General features: G+C 41.3%; 1 protein-coding gene across 2 annotated transcripts in view; it reads right to left on the bottom strand.

Moving 5' to 3' along the window:
• Positions 1–13,820, bottom strand: part of CNIH4 (cornichon family AMPA receptor auxiliary protein 4) — a 19,840-nt gene that overhangs the window by 5,476 nt on the left and 544 nt on the right. The window contains exons 2-3 of one of the 2 annotated variants that reach the window (XM_042444918.1): positions 5,179–5,247; positions 3,221–3,333 (exon numbers count right to left, since the gene is read on the bottom strand). In XM_042444918.1, coding sequence (XP_042300852.1) covers positions 3,221–3,333; positions 5,179–5,247 — 182 coding nt within the window. Of the gene's footprint in view, positions 1–3,220; positions 3,334–5,178; positions 5,248–11,333; positions 11,712–13,820 lie in introns of those variants that run through there. The other variant, XM_042444919.1, reaches the window with a different exon arrangement.

Here is a 13,820-nt window from a genome sequence, read left to right as displayed (position 1 = left end):
AGCCTGAAGAAAGAGGCTCCTCCCTCCCTAATTGTCCGCCCGCCAGCTTTCCACCTGGGCAGGAGCGGCCCAGAGAGACTCTTCCTTGCCGCCGGAGCGGCGTTTCTCCAAGGGGAGAATCTGTAATCTGTACTGTATTGTATTTTCATTTTGTTTTGTAAACCGCCGTGATCATAGGAACGGCGGTATATAAATAAAATTTCAATCAATCAATCAATCAATCAATTAAAAGAAAAAACAGTTCTTCAAGGTATCCCAAGTACAATAGGTCAGTTTTAAAACATGCTCGCTCAGCCTTCTGAGAAGCAAAGAACTGACTTTAACCAAGTTATGTCTTAACCATTCAACTACATGTTTTGAGATAGGGGTTGGGATTTCCTGCATGTGCAGCATAAAAGCAAAACTCCAAATTGTAGTGGTTCAGGCAGTTTGACAGGTTATGATGGATAAAAATGCAACCAATTCTCTTTCCTTATCTCCCTTCAATGAAAGTATTCTCATGCTTTGGATTTGGACTTTGTGGCCTGAACATTGACTACTTAGTGAGAGTTTACAAGTTCTTCTGCTCCCCCCTGAGAGAGGGAAATGACCAAGAGAAATGATGCAAGACTCGGCCAGTGTGCTTAAAGCTTTCCTTCTCCAGCCTCTCCCCAATAATAGGCTTTTAAATTATTTCTCAACCTATTGTATGTTGTCCTTGGACATTTTCTATATATTCATTAATGGCCAAATTCCAATATAAGGTCCCCACAAACTTTTTGTGCAGCTGAAATAGCAATCTGTGCTAGTTAGGGAATACTAAGAATTTCTTTTCTAATTGAGCAGAATAGTTATTTAAATTAATTTTGTTTGTTACAGTATATTAAAAAACATGAGCTAATGGAACATATTTATCTGCAGTGGACTTAACTTTTGCAAAGTAAGCTGAAAGGGAGTCTGCTATTGGTTCCCTTCACATCAATATGAAGCATAGTAGTTTGTCCTCTTAGCAGCCAGTAAGAGCTGTTGCTTTGAGCCCTCATCCTCTCCAGCTTCACTTTTAAAAGAATGGGTGCTGCGTGGCAGAATTTAACACAATTAATGACTCCCCCCCAAGAAAAGACCTTTCCTTGTGACATTTAAATTGAAGAAACTGTCACCTAAGAAAACTACAGGTTTCTTTGCAATCCAAGGCTTTTCTTAACCTTCCCTCCCAAAGGTACTGTAGGAGCAAGGGTACAATTTGCTCTTGTTCATTACAGGGCCCAGTAACACTAGATTGGCTTGGGGTGCAAACGAGAACAGTATCCTATCCCTGCCACTGATGGCATTTTTAAACTGTAGTACTCAGGGATCCTATGGCCATGTTTCTGTCTAGCCTTTTGAAAGAGGAACTGTGATTTAACATTCTTTTGGATGGGAATGAGAAACAAAACACATCCCTTGATAGTTATTTTGATTGCTTTAGGGAATATTAAAAAGTTCTGTCTATACCACAAATAATTATGATGTCCATTATTAAATAATGTTGCCATCTAACTATTGTAGGAGGACCAGATGTTGTCCACTCTTGATCTTGAAGGTTATATGAACAGGTAGCAGATCATGTTCACAACTCTATTTGTACCAGAGACATGGCAAAAACATATTATTTAAAGCATGGTTGATCCTTTTTTCTTGAAAAACATTTTCATAGTAGACATGCTCCTACATTCAGCTACAGTCTTCTCCAGAGTACCTGCAGAATGATGATAATAGCTTTCCTCAAGTATTGTTTTACCAGTGTAAGGTCTATTATTGTTGATTTTCATTTGAGTTTACTTCTGGGTCCCTGAGATTTTTATCATGGAGCATATACCTCTACAGGGAGACTCACAAAGGGCATCCAGCTTTTTCTCTCTCTCAATGAGTAGTTATAGCAACAGTAACTAGTAAGAAGGTTAGAAGTGTCCACATCACATCTCCAGCAGCCTCCTATATACCTATTTTTATTGGCAGTTTTCCTCTGGTGTATGCCATGCGGGGGTCTTAGTGGTATACCAGGTGCACTTATTGCAAATTATCAAAATGAAGGTAAACGACAACTTGCTGTTGGCATGGTGAGCATGGAATTAAGGGTCATTTGCTCACCTTAAAGAGCAAGGACTCAGGTCAGATGGGTGTATGCCATAACAGTTCTCCTGGAATTTGTGGCCTTTGTTTTCCGTGAACATCCTGTTGTGCTGTCTACAGATGTTCCTGTCTGGAATTCATTTCTCAAGTCTGCTTTTCCCTTGTGGCACGGACACATTACAAAATGAGATGAAATTATCCAGGTGGAATGGTGGGAAAATCTGTGTCTTTTTTATCAATAACTGTACTGTATCTCATTTATGTATCTGGTGTTCTGTTCTTTTTGCTGGTTACATGAAAGGGCACAACCACGAAGGGCAGCATTTGCTAAGCTGGAACTGAGAAATGGCATCCCTCCTTTCAGCTCCCCTCCCCCCATTTTTTTTGCAAACAAGAGACTATTGTCCCTATTCTCCTGTCTAGGAATCTTCACTTTAATGCCTCCGTTCCTGGGACCACCAAGCGGTTACTTTTCCTAGTGGAACAACCAGTTGCCTCCTGAGCTGTGGCTCTTATCATTCAGCATAAACACTGTTGTTCCAGTAGGAAGATCTGTTTTGAGTTTTTGCTATATGCAGCAGTATTGTACAAAAAGCTTTACCACTATTGAGGCCTTTAAAACAGAGGCTTGGATGGCCATCTGTCAGGTATGCTTTCATTGAGAGTTCCTGCATGGCAGAGGGTTGGACTGGATGGCCCTTGTGGTCTCTTTCAACTCTACGATTCTATGATTCTATGAAAATATCAAGATGGACTAAGTATTTTTTTTTAGCTTTTAAAAAATATTTTAGCACATAGTACAGAAATGTCTTTTGAGTAAGAATCCAACATGTATTTGACTTTCAGATTTGCTAAGTGTGGTGGACTGCAGAAGAAATGTATGTAGTTATTTATATACATACATACATCGGATTTGGGTGGTGGATCTCTGTATCTGGATGAGGGGACAAACAGGCTTCACAATACATGCAGCAATCAATATTCTGAAAAATCCTTAGCAAGAACACAACCAAATGATAAAAACATCTTGATGATTTACTTAGGAAAAAAATGGTTGATTTCATAAATTATAGAACATGGCAGACAGTTTATAAGGTGTTAAAGACTTGCAACCTCCAGTTGCTCTTACCTATAGATATTCCAGGTCGCTACAGGTAAATTGAGGAGGAAGATGAACCAGTGCAGCGAAATAAGCATTAATACTGTGACAAGAGTATGGCCAATCAATTCTGGGATCACCCACTGGAAAAGAGAAGTTTTTTTAATAAGTAAAATGTTTTTACACAACAGCTGGTGGGATCCTGATTCCTACAAACTATTAAGAAAAAAGTGCCTAACACACAATTAAGAACACAGAACAATTTTCAACATGTGTTTCAAATGGTATTCCACAACTGGAATCATGTGACTAAGCATCTGAGCAGCTCTTCCAAGTTTAGGTACAAGGTGGGTTATGCAGACAGTAGTTGTCTGCCTTCAAACTGTTTCTGACATAGTGTAACCCTAAGGGAAACATATCATGGGATTTTCTTAACAAAATTTGTTCAGTGAGGGCTTGCCATTGTCTTCCTCTGAGGCTCAGAGTTTATGACTTCCCCAAGGTCACCCAGTGGGTTTCAAATCACTACCCCATGATGGCTCTCTATACAAAAAGAAAAATAGTGGTATAAGATGCCTGGACTATGAGAGGGCCTGGACTATCCTCAGGGCCACATAGACTGGACAATTGAGATTCAAGCACCAGGCCTCCATGAATGAGAGGTTACTGTATTGTGTTTTAAGTCTAGAAATTTCAGGCAAAAACTGACCCAAAAACCTGGGTCGACTTATCCATGAGTCAAAGTACTGTACCTTTACTCTTAATGGAAGAGGAACCATCCCCTTCTCTGAGCAGAGTGGCAAAAGGCCTTTCTGGATGCCTGGGTGAGAAAATGGCAGCATCCCCTAAGTTTTACCCTCATCTTATCCATGTGTCATATCAAAATCCTTAATTTTGGCCCCAAAACCTGCCTTCGAATTATACATTAGGGCGACAGGCATGAGTATATACAGTATATTTCCCCCATTTCAATTTCATTCCTGTTTTATTTTAATAGATTTTGCATTACTGACAGCATTTTGAAGATCAGACTGTTAAATCTGCAAAGAGTTCCAGAAAACTCTAAAAATACATTTCGTCAAAGTTCTTATTAGAGGCTATTTTACAATTAATTTATTTACATGTACAGATCCACACATATATATTTCTAAGCACAGCAAGTGTTTTACAGTATTTATTTCAACCACTGACAGTCTGTCTTACATATCATGGTGGATTTTTTTTAGTCCCTCCAGAGCAATACACACACACACACACACACACACACACACAATTCCAGAAGGCTCTCATTCTAGAGGGCGTGGAAGGCATTTCCACGTTTACAGCCATGATCAAAAACAATTTTTGCAGTTTTTTTTAATTGTGCCAAAACGCTCCAAAATATCCTCTAGGTAGCATGGAGTGCATTTCTACCACATTTTGCAGGGCCCATGATTTAGTTTAGGCCCAGGAGAGACCTTTTTTGAAACCCAGAACATGGTGAAAATGCTCCCATACCCACTTGAAGTGTTTGAGGGCACCTGGAAAAGCAGATGTGGCCCTCCAAGATCTCCTCGGAGGCTGATGTGGCTCCTTAGCCTTCCACAGTTGCCCACTTAATTATGTTCAGTATGTTCATGCTATGTATTTTCAAAAGTTAAGTCCCATTGTGTTCTTTCAGACATATCACCAAGAAGTAAGCACAGGACTGCAGCCTGTGGTTGACTGTTATTCATAAGGCAAAAGGGACTTATCCAAATCACACAGCAAGTTCATTTTATTACAATTTAGATCTGGTTAAAATTTGGTCTCATATTCAATATACTACACTGTTTCTTTAAAAATGGCAACCATCTCACAGTTCATTATCTAATATTGTTGCTATATGAAAAAGAATGCATAATGGATGTCATTTCATAGTTATAAACAGTAGAACATAGTCACATCCAAATCTTACACTGAAAGGAATGGCTTTACTTTTAACTCAGAAAATAGGAACTAAAACTTACTTTATTTAGTTTTGAGCAGCAAGATCTAGCATTAATGTAGTCACATTCCAAATCTGACAGGGTAATTATCTGAAGATCAAGATAAGGAAGTATTGTACTGTATTTCTACAACTCTATCCCATGGACAGAAATGCCTTGTTACTCTTGGGCAATAAAGCAGTTGGGAAGTATCAGCAAAAGATTCTACTACCTATTGTAAAAAGGACTACAGCACACAATCTTTAAAATCCATACCTCTCCCCCACCTCTCAGTTTGAACTCAGTCCTTCTGCATGTATCCAACAGCCAAAATCCAATATACCTAGTATCCATACAACTAATAGTCTTTGTCACAAGTCAGAACAAGTTGCAGGACACAAGCAGCAAGTTCAAGGGATCTGTTATCCTCCACTCAGTGTCGACCCTGACAGAAGCTGCATATCTGCAGAGCAGCTATATATTCTCACAGTTTAAATGTACAACCATTGACATACTGAACACTACTGATAGAATGAGCATACAAGAGCATATCCCCCCTTTTTCTCACAGTCAAAAAAGAAAAAGAACCCACTTCCCATTATGTCTGTAATAAGTCTCCTCAACCCCCTCCTATCCTCTTCTATGCAACCAAGTTTTGGAAGCAATCTCTGGTTTTTTAACTAATCAGATTGCCATGACATTTGGGAAACTATCATTCATCCAAATTCTAGTCTCCTCCACTGCCCCCAAAACCTGTGGCTGAACTGGCAGTTTATCTTTGGTGTGGTGTTGGAGAAGCTACAAGTGACCTGTTGGGATGGACATACCAATTTCTGATGAATTTTGGATTGGCAATGATGATTATGAAATTGGAAGCACTCCTGAATGCTGTAGGGTACTTTTTTCTCATATGGAATGTTAGGATGAACAAGGACATCAACATGATTGTTCCAGACTGATTTCACAGAGCTTGGAGAATTCCCTGGTTTTCTGAGGAAATCAGAGCAACCAACTGTCCTGTTTTAAGGCAGACAAGCACCTAGGAACGTAGATCTCCAGCCCTCAGAGACTCACCAGGAAAAATCAGTCCAGTCCTAGTGTTACTAGTATTAGTAGGAGGAGAAGTGTAATGCAAACACTCTGAAGTCAAACAAAGCAAATAGTGATGAACCCAGGCTGATACTGAGAAGGGAGTTGCTGGAGAGATTAGTCCAGTCAAGCCAAAGATCAAACAAGCTCAGCAGAAGCTGTTGGAGAATGGCCTTGGCTGAGCTAATTTACAGCTAGCGGTAAATTAGCTCAGCTGGTCTCATTAACTAAGCATGGTTTTCTTAAGGTGGAGAAGAGTCTCTCTGGTGTTTCTGCTCCCTTCATTTTAACTGTTGATGGACAAGAGGGTACAGAGCCTCTGTCTCCTTCTCCAAATCTGAAAGAGGTGTCGGGAACCAGACTCTGCTTCTACCACTACAGGACTACCAGCCACCTCTGGCTCCTGCTGGAGGTTCTCATTCTGGCATCCCACTGTTATTTCTTCATCCAAGGAGGCCTCCTTCAGACAAGACATGCTAAAAGTCAACTAGAACACAGGTAGTCTTGGTCTGAATCTGAACAAAAATGGGAAGAGTACATCAGTGTGCCTAACTGTAGGGCAGCAGCAAAGAAAGCTAACTTCTCTGCCACTGTAGCATCTTCAGTCAACTGCCCCATGGATTTCTTCCAGCTTGAGACCTACTGCACAAGCCACATCAGTTAAACTAGAGCAGAGGGGAACAATTCATCCTTCTAGCAAATTGGACTCCGCCATATTGCTGATTCTATGGAAGTGTTCACAACACCACTAGATCATGAGTTGTGGGATCAATCTCAGTCATACGTCCTGAAGCTACGGACTTGTCAGGATTAAGCCAAGTATACAATTATTATTATTATTATTATTATTATTATTATTATTATTATTATTATTATTATTTAGCCTTCTTGACCCTGCCCTTCTTGGCTGAAATCTAGAAAAACAATGGGTAGATGCAAGGAAATGGTAAGTGACATCTTACAGGAGAGCATTAATTTAGTTGTGCTAAAGGAAACAGTGATGTATTTTCTTCTGAAGAGGCCCTCTCTGGAACCAGAGGTGAAAGAAAGATGTGAGTCAGAGAGACCATGAAGAATGAAATAATGAAGTTCAATCAGCTACATGAATTCCATGATAGAGTAAATTCTCTAGACCCATTTCAGACTGATTTCAATCATGTCTGAGTGCAGAAATAGCCTTGATCACCCTGGATGATTACTTTTTCCAGACACAGATGATTAGTACTTCTAGTTTGATTCTCCATGATCTCTGTGGATTTTCACGTTATTATCCACTGTATCCTCCTGGAGTGGTTCAGTGGGTTGGTACAGTAGGCACTGTACCACAGTAGTTCCATCTCTTTTTTCATCCTCATTACAACAGAGTAGCACTGAAACTTCTGCTCAGCTCTATGGCAGTTACACTGTGGAGTTCAGCAACATTATGTTGTATATCTGCCTGCAAGGTTCTGTCTTATATTTCACAGTATTTAAGATTAATGTAAAGGTATTGGAAGGTGTCATTTGAGGATCTGCAGTGTAAGGTTCTCAATATGCAAATAACAGCACTATTTCTCTATTCTACCTGATTTGGGAAAATATCTGTAAATTATGAACCTGTGTCTAAGATCAGTTGTGGACTGGATGATGGCCAATAAACTGAAGTCAAATCCCCACAAGATGGAAGCTCTGATAGGTGTTTCCCAGGTCTGGAAATTAGTTAGACACCTTGCTGTGGGTGGTATAAAACTCCCCCAACAGAGGAGGTGCTTAGTTTAGTACTTGATACAAAGCTGTCACTAGACAACCAGATGTCCTTTGTGCCAAGTAGTACAAGGAATGCTTATAATCAGCTGTTTTTGAGCTCACAGCTATGGTTATTTCTAGACAGGAATAATTTGGTCACAACAGTCCATGTTCTGATACCTTCCTGAGCGGACTACTGAAATTCACTATGTAGGACTTCACTTGATAACAATCTGGAGGCAGCAGATGGTACAGTGAATTGTTGTCGGGACAACAGAGAAATAGGAATGACAAAACATATAATACCCATTCTACAATTGCTGCATTGACTGCCACTGAGGCCACCAGACCCAATTTAAGGTAATTATTAATATACAAAGTCCTAAATAACTCAGCAGCCAGAACTGTCTTATTTAATATTGATCTGTTGCTGTATGTCTTCAAATGGTTTCCACATTATGGTAACCCTAAGGCAAATCTATCAAGGCAGAATTTGTTCAGAGTGGGTGCCCCTGCCTGACTGAGTTTGAGAATGTGTGACTTGTCCACGTTTCACCCTATTGGTTTCCATGTCTGAGAATTTGAACCCTGGTCTACAAAGTCCTAGTCCAACATCCAAAAACTACTATGCCACACTGGATCTCAATACTGATCTAACCACAATTTAAGATAAGCTAATCTGCGTTGGTGCCTGTGCTATGGAATAGTGTGGCCCATAGGGCTGCGACACATGGCCCAGCTTTCTCAGCAATTGCACCCTGGTTATTGCATTCCCTTCCATTAGAGATCCAATTATCCCTCATGCTTTCATCTTTCATGCACCATTTAAAAACATATTTATTTGTATAAATATCTGGAGAACAAAATGCATCATGAATTTATCATTTTTCCTGTCTTGTTTTTATCAGTAAATATCTGTAATGTGTAATTTATAATTTTAAATATTGATAATTCCTTACATATGTGAAGTTGAAGGCTTTCATGGCCAGCATCCATAATTTTTGTGGGGTTTTTGGGCTATGTGGCCATGTTCTAGAAGAGTTTCTTCCCGACATTTCACCAGCAGGGGCTTTCCCAGCAGATAATGATCACCAATTAGCAGACACTGGCGGGTTACAGACCGCCATAAGGGACGTCCTTAGGACGTCCCATTTTTTAAAAGGGGCGTCTCTTCCAGACGCCCCTTACTCTGTTACAGACCGAGTCCGTAACAAATGGCGGCGGCCGTTCCACACAGCCGCCGCCATTTTGACATAACAGACGCTCTGCGTCCGCACATCACGGTCTGGAAGTGACGGCGCGAGTGCGCGCTTTGGCACTTGCGGCATCTCTTCCAGGTTGCCGGAAGGAGTGCGATTTTCACGCTCCTTCTTTGCAGCGTGGAGGAGTCGCGCGGTTTGGCTGCTGCGACTCCTCTGCGCTGCAACCGGCGGCGGTCTGTAACGGGCCTCCAATCCTCTTTTGCATTAGCCTCCTAGCCTGAGGCCTGCCATCGGCAATAGAACAACACACATGCAAATCACTCCTGCATTCCCAGGCTCACACAGTATATATATGTACTGTACCCAACTTTTTCCAGGCAAGCATTCTCTGAAGATGCCAGCCACAGATGCTGACAAAACGTTAGGAAGAAACTCTTCTAGAACATGGCCACATAGCCTGAAAAGCCCACAAAAAACCTTACATATCTATTAATTTTAGTTAATTCATTATACTAACCATGTATTTTATGAACCACTATTAGTTATATGCTTTATGGTGAATGTTGCTGTTCTTGCTGTGTGCCTTCAAGTCATTTCCAACTTACAGCAACCCCAAGGCGAACCTATCACAGGGTTTTCTTGGCAAGTTTCTTCAGGGTTTGTCATTGCCATTCTCTGAGGCTCAGAGAATGACTCATCCAAGGTCACCCAGTGGGATTTGAACCCTGGTCTCCAGAGTCATAGTTCAACACTCAAACAATTAAACCACTTTGGGTAGAAATCAAACAAATAACTAAATCAGGAACTGAAATCACAATTTGATCCTGGATTGATCTCACTGATCATAGTTTAATAAACAACAACCCCAAAAGTTCAGATATCACAGTAAACTGTGTTTTAAAATCAGAATATTGCCTGCTTGATTGCATATACTCACACACAGATCAAAACTCATCACACAGTAAGAAATTGTGGCTTCCTTTTACAGCTGGACTATACCTTGGTATTTCCATGCTGAGCCAAACTACAGCAAGTTTTAGAAATTGACACATATATGTGAAATCAAAGGCTTTCATGGCCGGCATCCATAGCTTTCCAACGGTCACCCAAGTACGTACTCTGTATGTACTAGGGTTGCATGGGGGCGTCTCTTTTAGATGCCCGCAACCCTAGTATGTACAGAGTACGTACAAAATGGCCGCGCCCTGTTCACATGGGCGCCGCCATTTTGACGTAATGGACGTCTAGCGTCCGCACATCACAGCACCCAGGTGACAGTGCGAGTGCGCCAATGGCGCACTGTGGCATCACTTGAGCACTGCAAAAAGAAGACGCTTTTTGTGGCTTCTTTTTCAGCCGCCAGGAAGCCTCGCCGTTTGGAGGCTGAGGCTTCCCGCCGGTGGAAATGGAGGCGGCGGCAGACCACCCTTTTTGGGGGGTCTGTGTCCTGCCAAAGTATCAGCATACTAAAATTAGCACATTAAGTGCTTAATTATGTGACTATATATATATACAAAAGCATACACACCTAGTTTCCTGTAATTGTCAAAAAGAAATTATTTCAAGATATTGGAACACACATTCTCTCCTTAAAATATAATAATTTATTGAGAAGAAAGACCCACCAAGATTTTGGACATCATTTTTTTTAAAAAATCAGAGTTTTACACAACATTTTAATGCCTGAATATATTCTGGCAAGACATGGGATGGTGATACCTGATATTATTAAAATATCAGAAGAAAACAGGATTATACTCCTTTTAAAGGACTAGGATACAGGAATCTCAGTAGTACTTTAGTCTTTCAAAAGAATCTAAAGTCCATATTTAAAGAACTGCCCTTTGAATGCAAAAAAGTCATAAATGAATGTAAGTTTTTACACTGCAGTTGAAGTGATGAAACATAAGGCTGTAATTCTTGAAACATTTACCTGGAATAAATCACAATCAAACGAACAGGATTCATTCCTAAGCAGATGCATCTAACACTAGGATATGACTCAGACACAAGCAGCACCCTGACAACAATCTTATATACAGTATCTCACTCCACACTTACAGTAAACTGAATGTATTGCAATCATGACAGCTATGAACACCTTTTCAAGAAGTTGTGGTTTCTACTGTAAAGCTAAATATATCACTACTGGATCAAAATAATTAAATATATTACCCTCACCTCTCCTTCAGCCATGGCCAGCCTGGTTCTCAGGAATCAGCATGGTTGGCCAAGTGGCACAGCTGGCCAACTCAGAGTCTGTGCTGCCCTCTAGTCAAGCCTTGTCCTGGCTGCCATAGCAGAATTACATGCAAGCAACCCACAAAATTCCATGTAAGCAGGTAAACATGTTATAGGGATGGAGTACTGTGCCCCACTTCGGTGACCAGCATATAAAGCAAGTAGGCTGCCAGATAAACCTCCTCTTTTCCACCCAGCGTGGACGCAGACTTCCTGCATCCTCAACAGAGGACTCATTTAAAATAAAGTGCTCAAGTCCCATTATAGACAATGGCATAGGAAAATGGAGTCCCTTATATAAAATGGCAAAATCAAGGTTTGCTTTTTAGAACTTTTTTATATATATCTTAAATATTTTCAAGCCATGGATGGTTAAACTTGTGGATAAAGAAACTGTGGCCATGGAGGGCTGACTGTGTATTTGCATGCTAGTGATATATGGAGGGTTTCTTTATATGGTTCCTTTATTCTCTCCCTTGGCAAGGGGTCCAGGCAAGTGAGAGGCAGCACAGCCTATTTTGAGAAGAACAAGATAAGTTCAATGATCCCTGTTATCGTTGCTAACCTCCTTCAAGTCGATCCTGACTCATGGTGACCCTATGGATGGGAAACCTCCAAGACTACCTGCCCTCCACTACTCTGCTAAAGTCCTGCAAAGTCATACCTATGACCTTCTTAACTGAGTCTATCCATCTAGTATGTGGTTTTCCTCTCTGTCTGCTACCCTCCACCTTTCCTACCATTATGTCTTTTCTGGTGAATCATGTCTTCTCATGATGTGGCTGAAGTATGACAGCCTCAGTTTAGTCATCTTGGCTTCCAGGGAGTGTTGAGACTTGATCTGTTGAAGGACTCATTTATGTGTTTTTGGCCATCCACAATATCCTCAGCACTCTTCTCCAGCACTACATCTCAAACAAGTTCATCTTCTTCTTATCCACTTTCTTCATTGTCCAGCTCTCACATCCCTACACAGGGATGAAGAATACAACGGCTTGGACGATTCTGACTTTAGTGCTCATTGTATATCTTTACCCTTTAGCATCTTTTCTAGCTCTTTCATGGCTGCCCTTCCCACTGCTAGTTGTCTTCTTATTTCTTGACTGCAGTCTCTTGCCAGAACAACATTTGATCCAAGGCCAAGGCAGGGGGAAATTTACTGCTGGTCGAAAGGAATTCCAGGGTGCTTTGTCAGTGGACTGAGCCCATTCCTATCCACTCCTCTATTTTTTCCCAGTTTGAACAATGGCTATTGTGAGTCATTTTGAATGGGTATCCAATGCTTTTCTACTGTCAATGCCATGCCCTAAGCCTCCTCTTCCACCCCCAAACACATACACTTGCCCCCAGCCTGGCCTCCCCTGGTAGCCCCTTCTTCCCCTCAGTTCTGCTCCATCAGCGCTTGGGAGGAGAAGGCTTCTCAGCCACAGGGTGACCAGATGTCCTCTTTTTCCAGGACATGGCTTACATTTCAACCTTCTGTGCAGGAAGAATTTCAGAATGTCCTCCATTTTGAGCATGACTAGGAAGCATGAATTTACATTTCTCTGAGTGTTTTTAGCTTTTCTTTTGCCATGTCCACCATTTTGAGCATAGAATAATAGATTCATAGAAGAGACCACAAGGGCCATCCAGTCCAACCCCCTGCCATGCAGGAACTCTCAATCAATGCATCCCCAACAGATGGCCATCCAGCCTCTGCTTAAAGACCTCCAAAGAAGGAGACTCCACCACACTCTGAGGGAGTGTGTTCCACTGTCAAACAGCCCTTACTGTCAGGAAGCTCCTCCTAATGTTGAGGTGGAATCTCTTTTCCTGCAGCTTGCATCCATTGCTCCGGGTCCTAGTCTCTGGGGCTGCAGAAAACAAGCTTGCTCCATCTTCAATGTGACATCCCTTCAAACATTTAAACAAGGCTATCATATCACCTTCTAACTGTCTCTTCTCCAGGTTAAACATACCCAGAGGGCATGGTTTCCAGACCCTTGTGGTCTTTTCCAACTTGTCTTCCATTTTGAGCCGGACTAGGAAGCATGGATTTATACTCTTATGAGTGTCTTTCACTTCTCACTTGCTATGTCTTCCATTTCCAACATGACTAGGAAAGCATGAATTTAGCTTTCCTTTTGCCATGTCCTCCATTCTGAGCAGGACTATGAATTTATACTCCTATGTTTGTTTTTAGCTTCCCTTTGGTCGTGTCCTCCATTTTGAGCAGAACTAGGAAGCCTGAATGTACATTCCTGTGAGTGTTTTTAGCTTTCCTTCTGCCCTGTCCTCCATTCTGAGCAGGACTATGCATTTATACTCCTATGTTTGTTTTTAGCTTCCCTTTGGTCGTGTCCTCCATTTTGAGCAGAACTAGGAAGCCTGAATGTACATTCCTGTGAGTGTTTTTAGCTTTCCTTCTGCCCTGTCCTCCATTCT

Source organism: Sceloporus undulatus, chromosome 1 (genome assembly GCF_019175285.1).
Source record: "Sceloporus undulatus isolate JIND9_A2432 ecotype Alabama chromosome 1, SceUnd_v1.1, whole genome shotgun sequence".
In the NCBI taxonomy this organism is placed as follows: Eukaryota; Metazoa; Chordata; class Lepidosauria; order Squamata; family Phrynosomatidae; genus Sceloporus; species Sceloporus undulatus.
The sequence above is the reverse complement of the archived record's forward strand: the minus strand, read 5'-3'. Positions and strand labels throughout refer to the sequence as shown.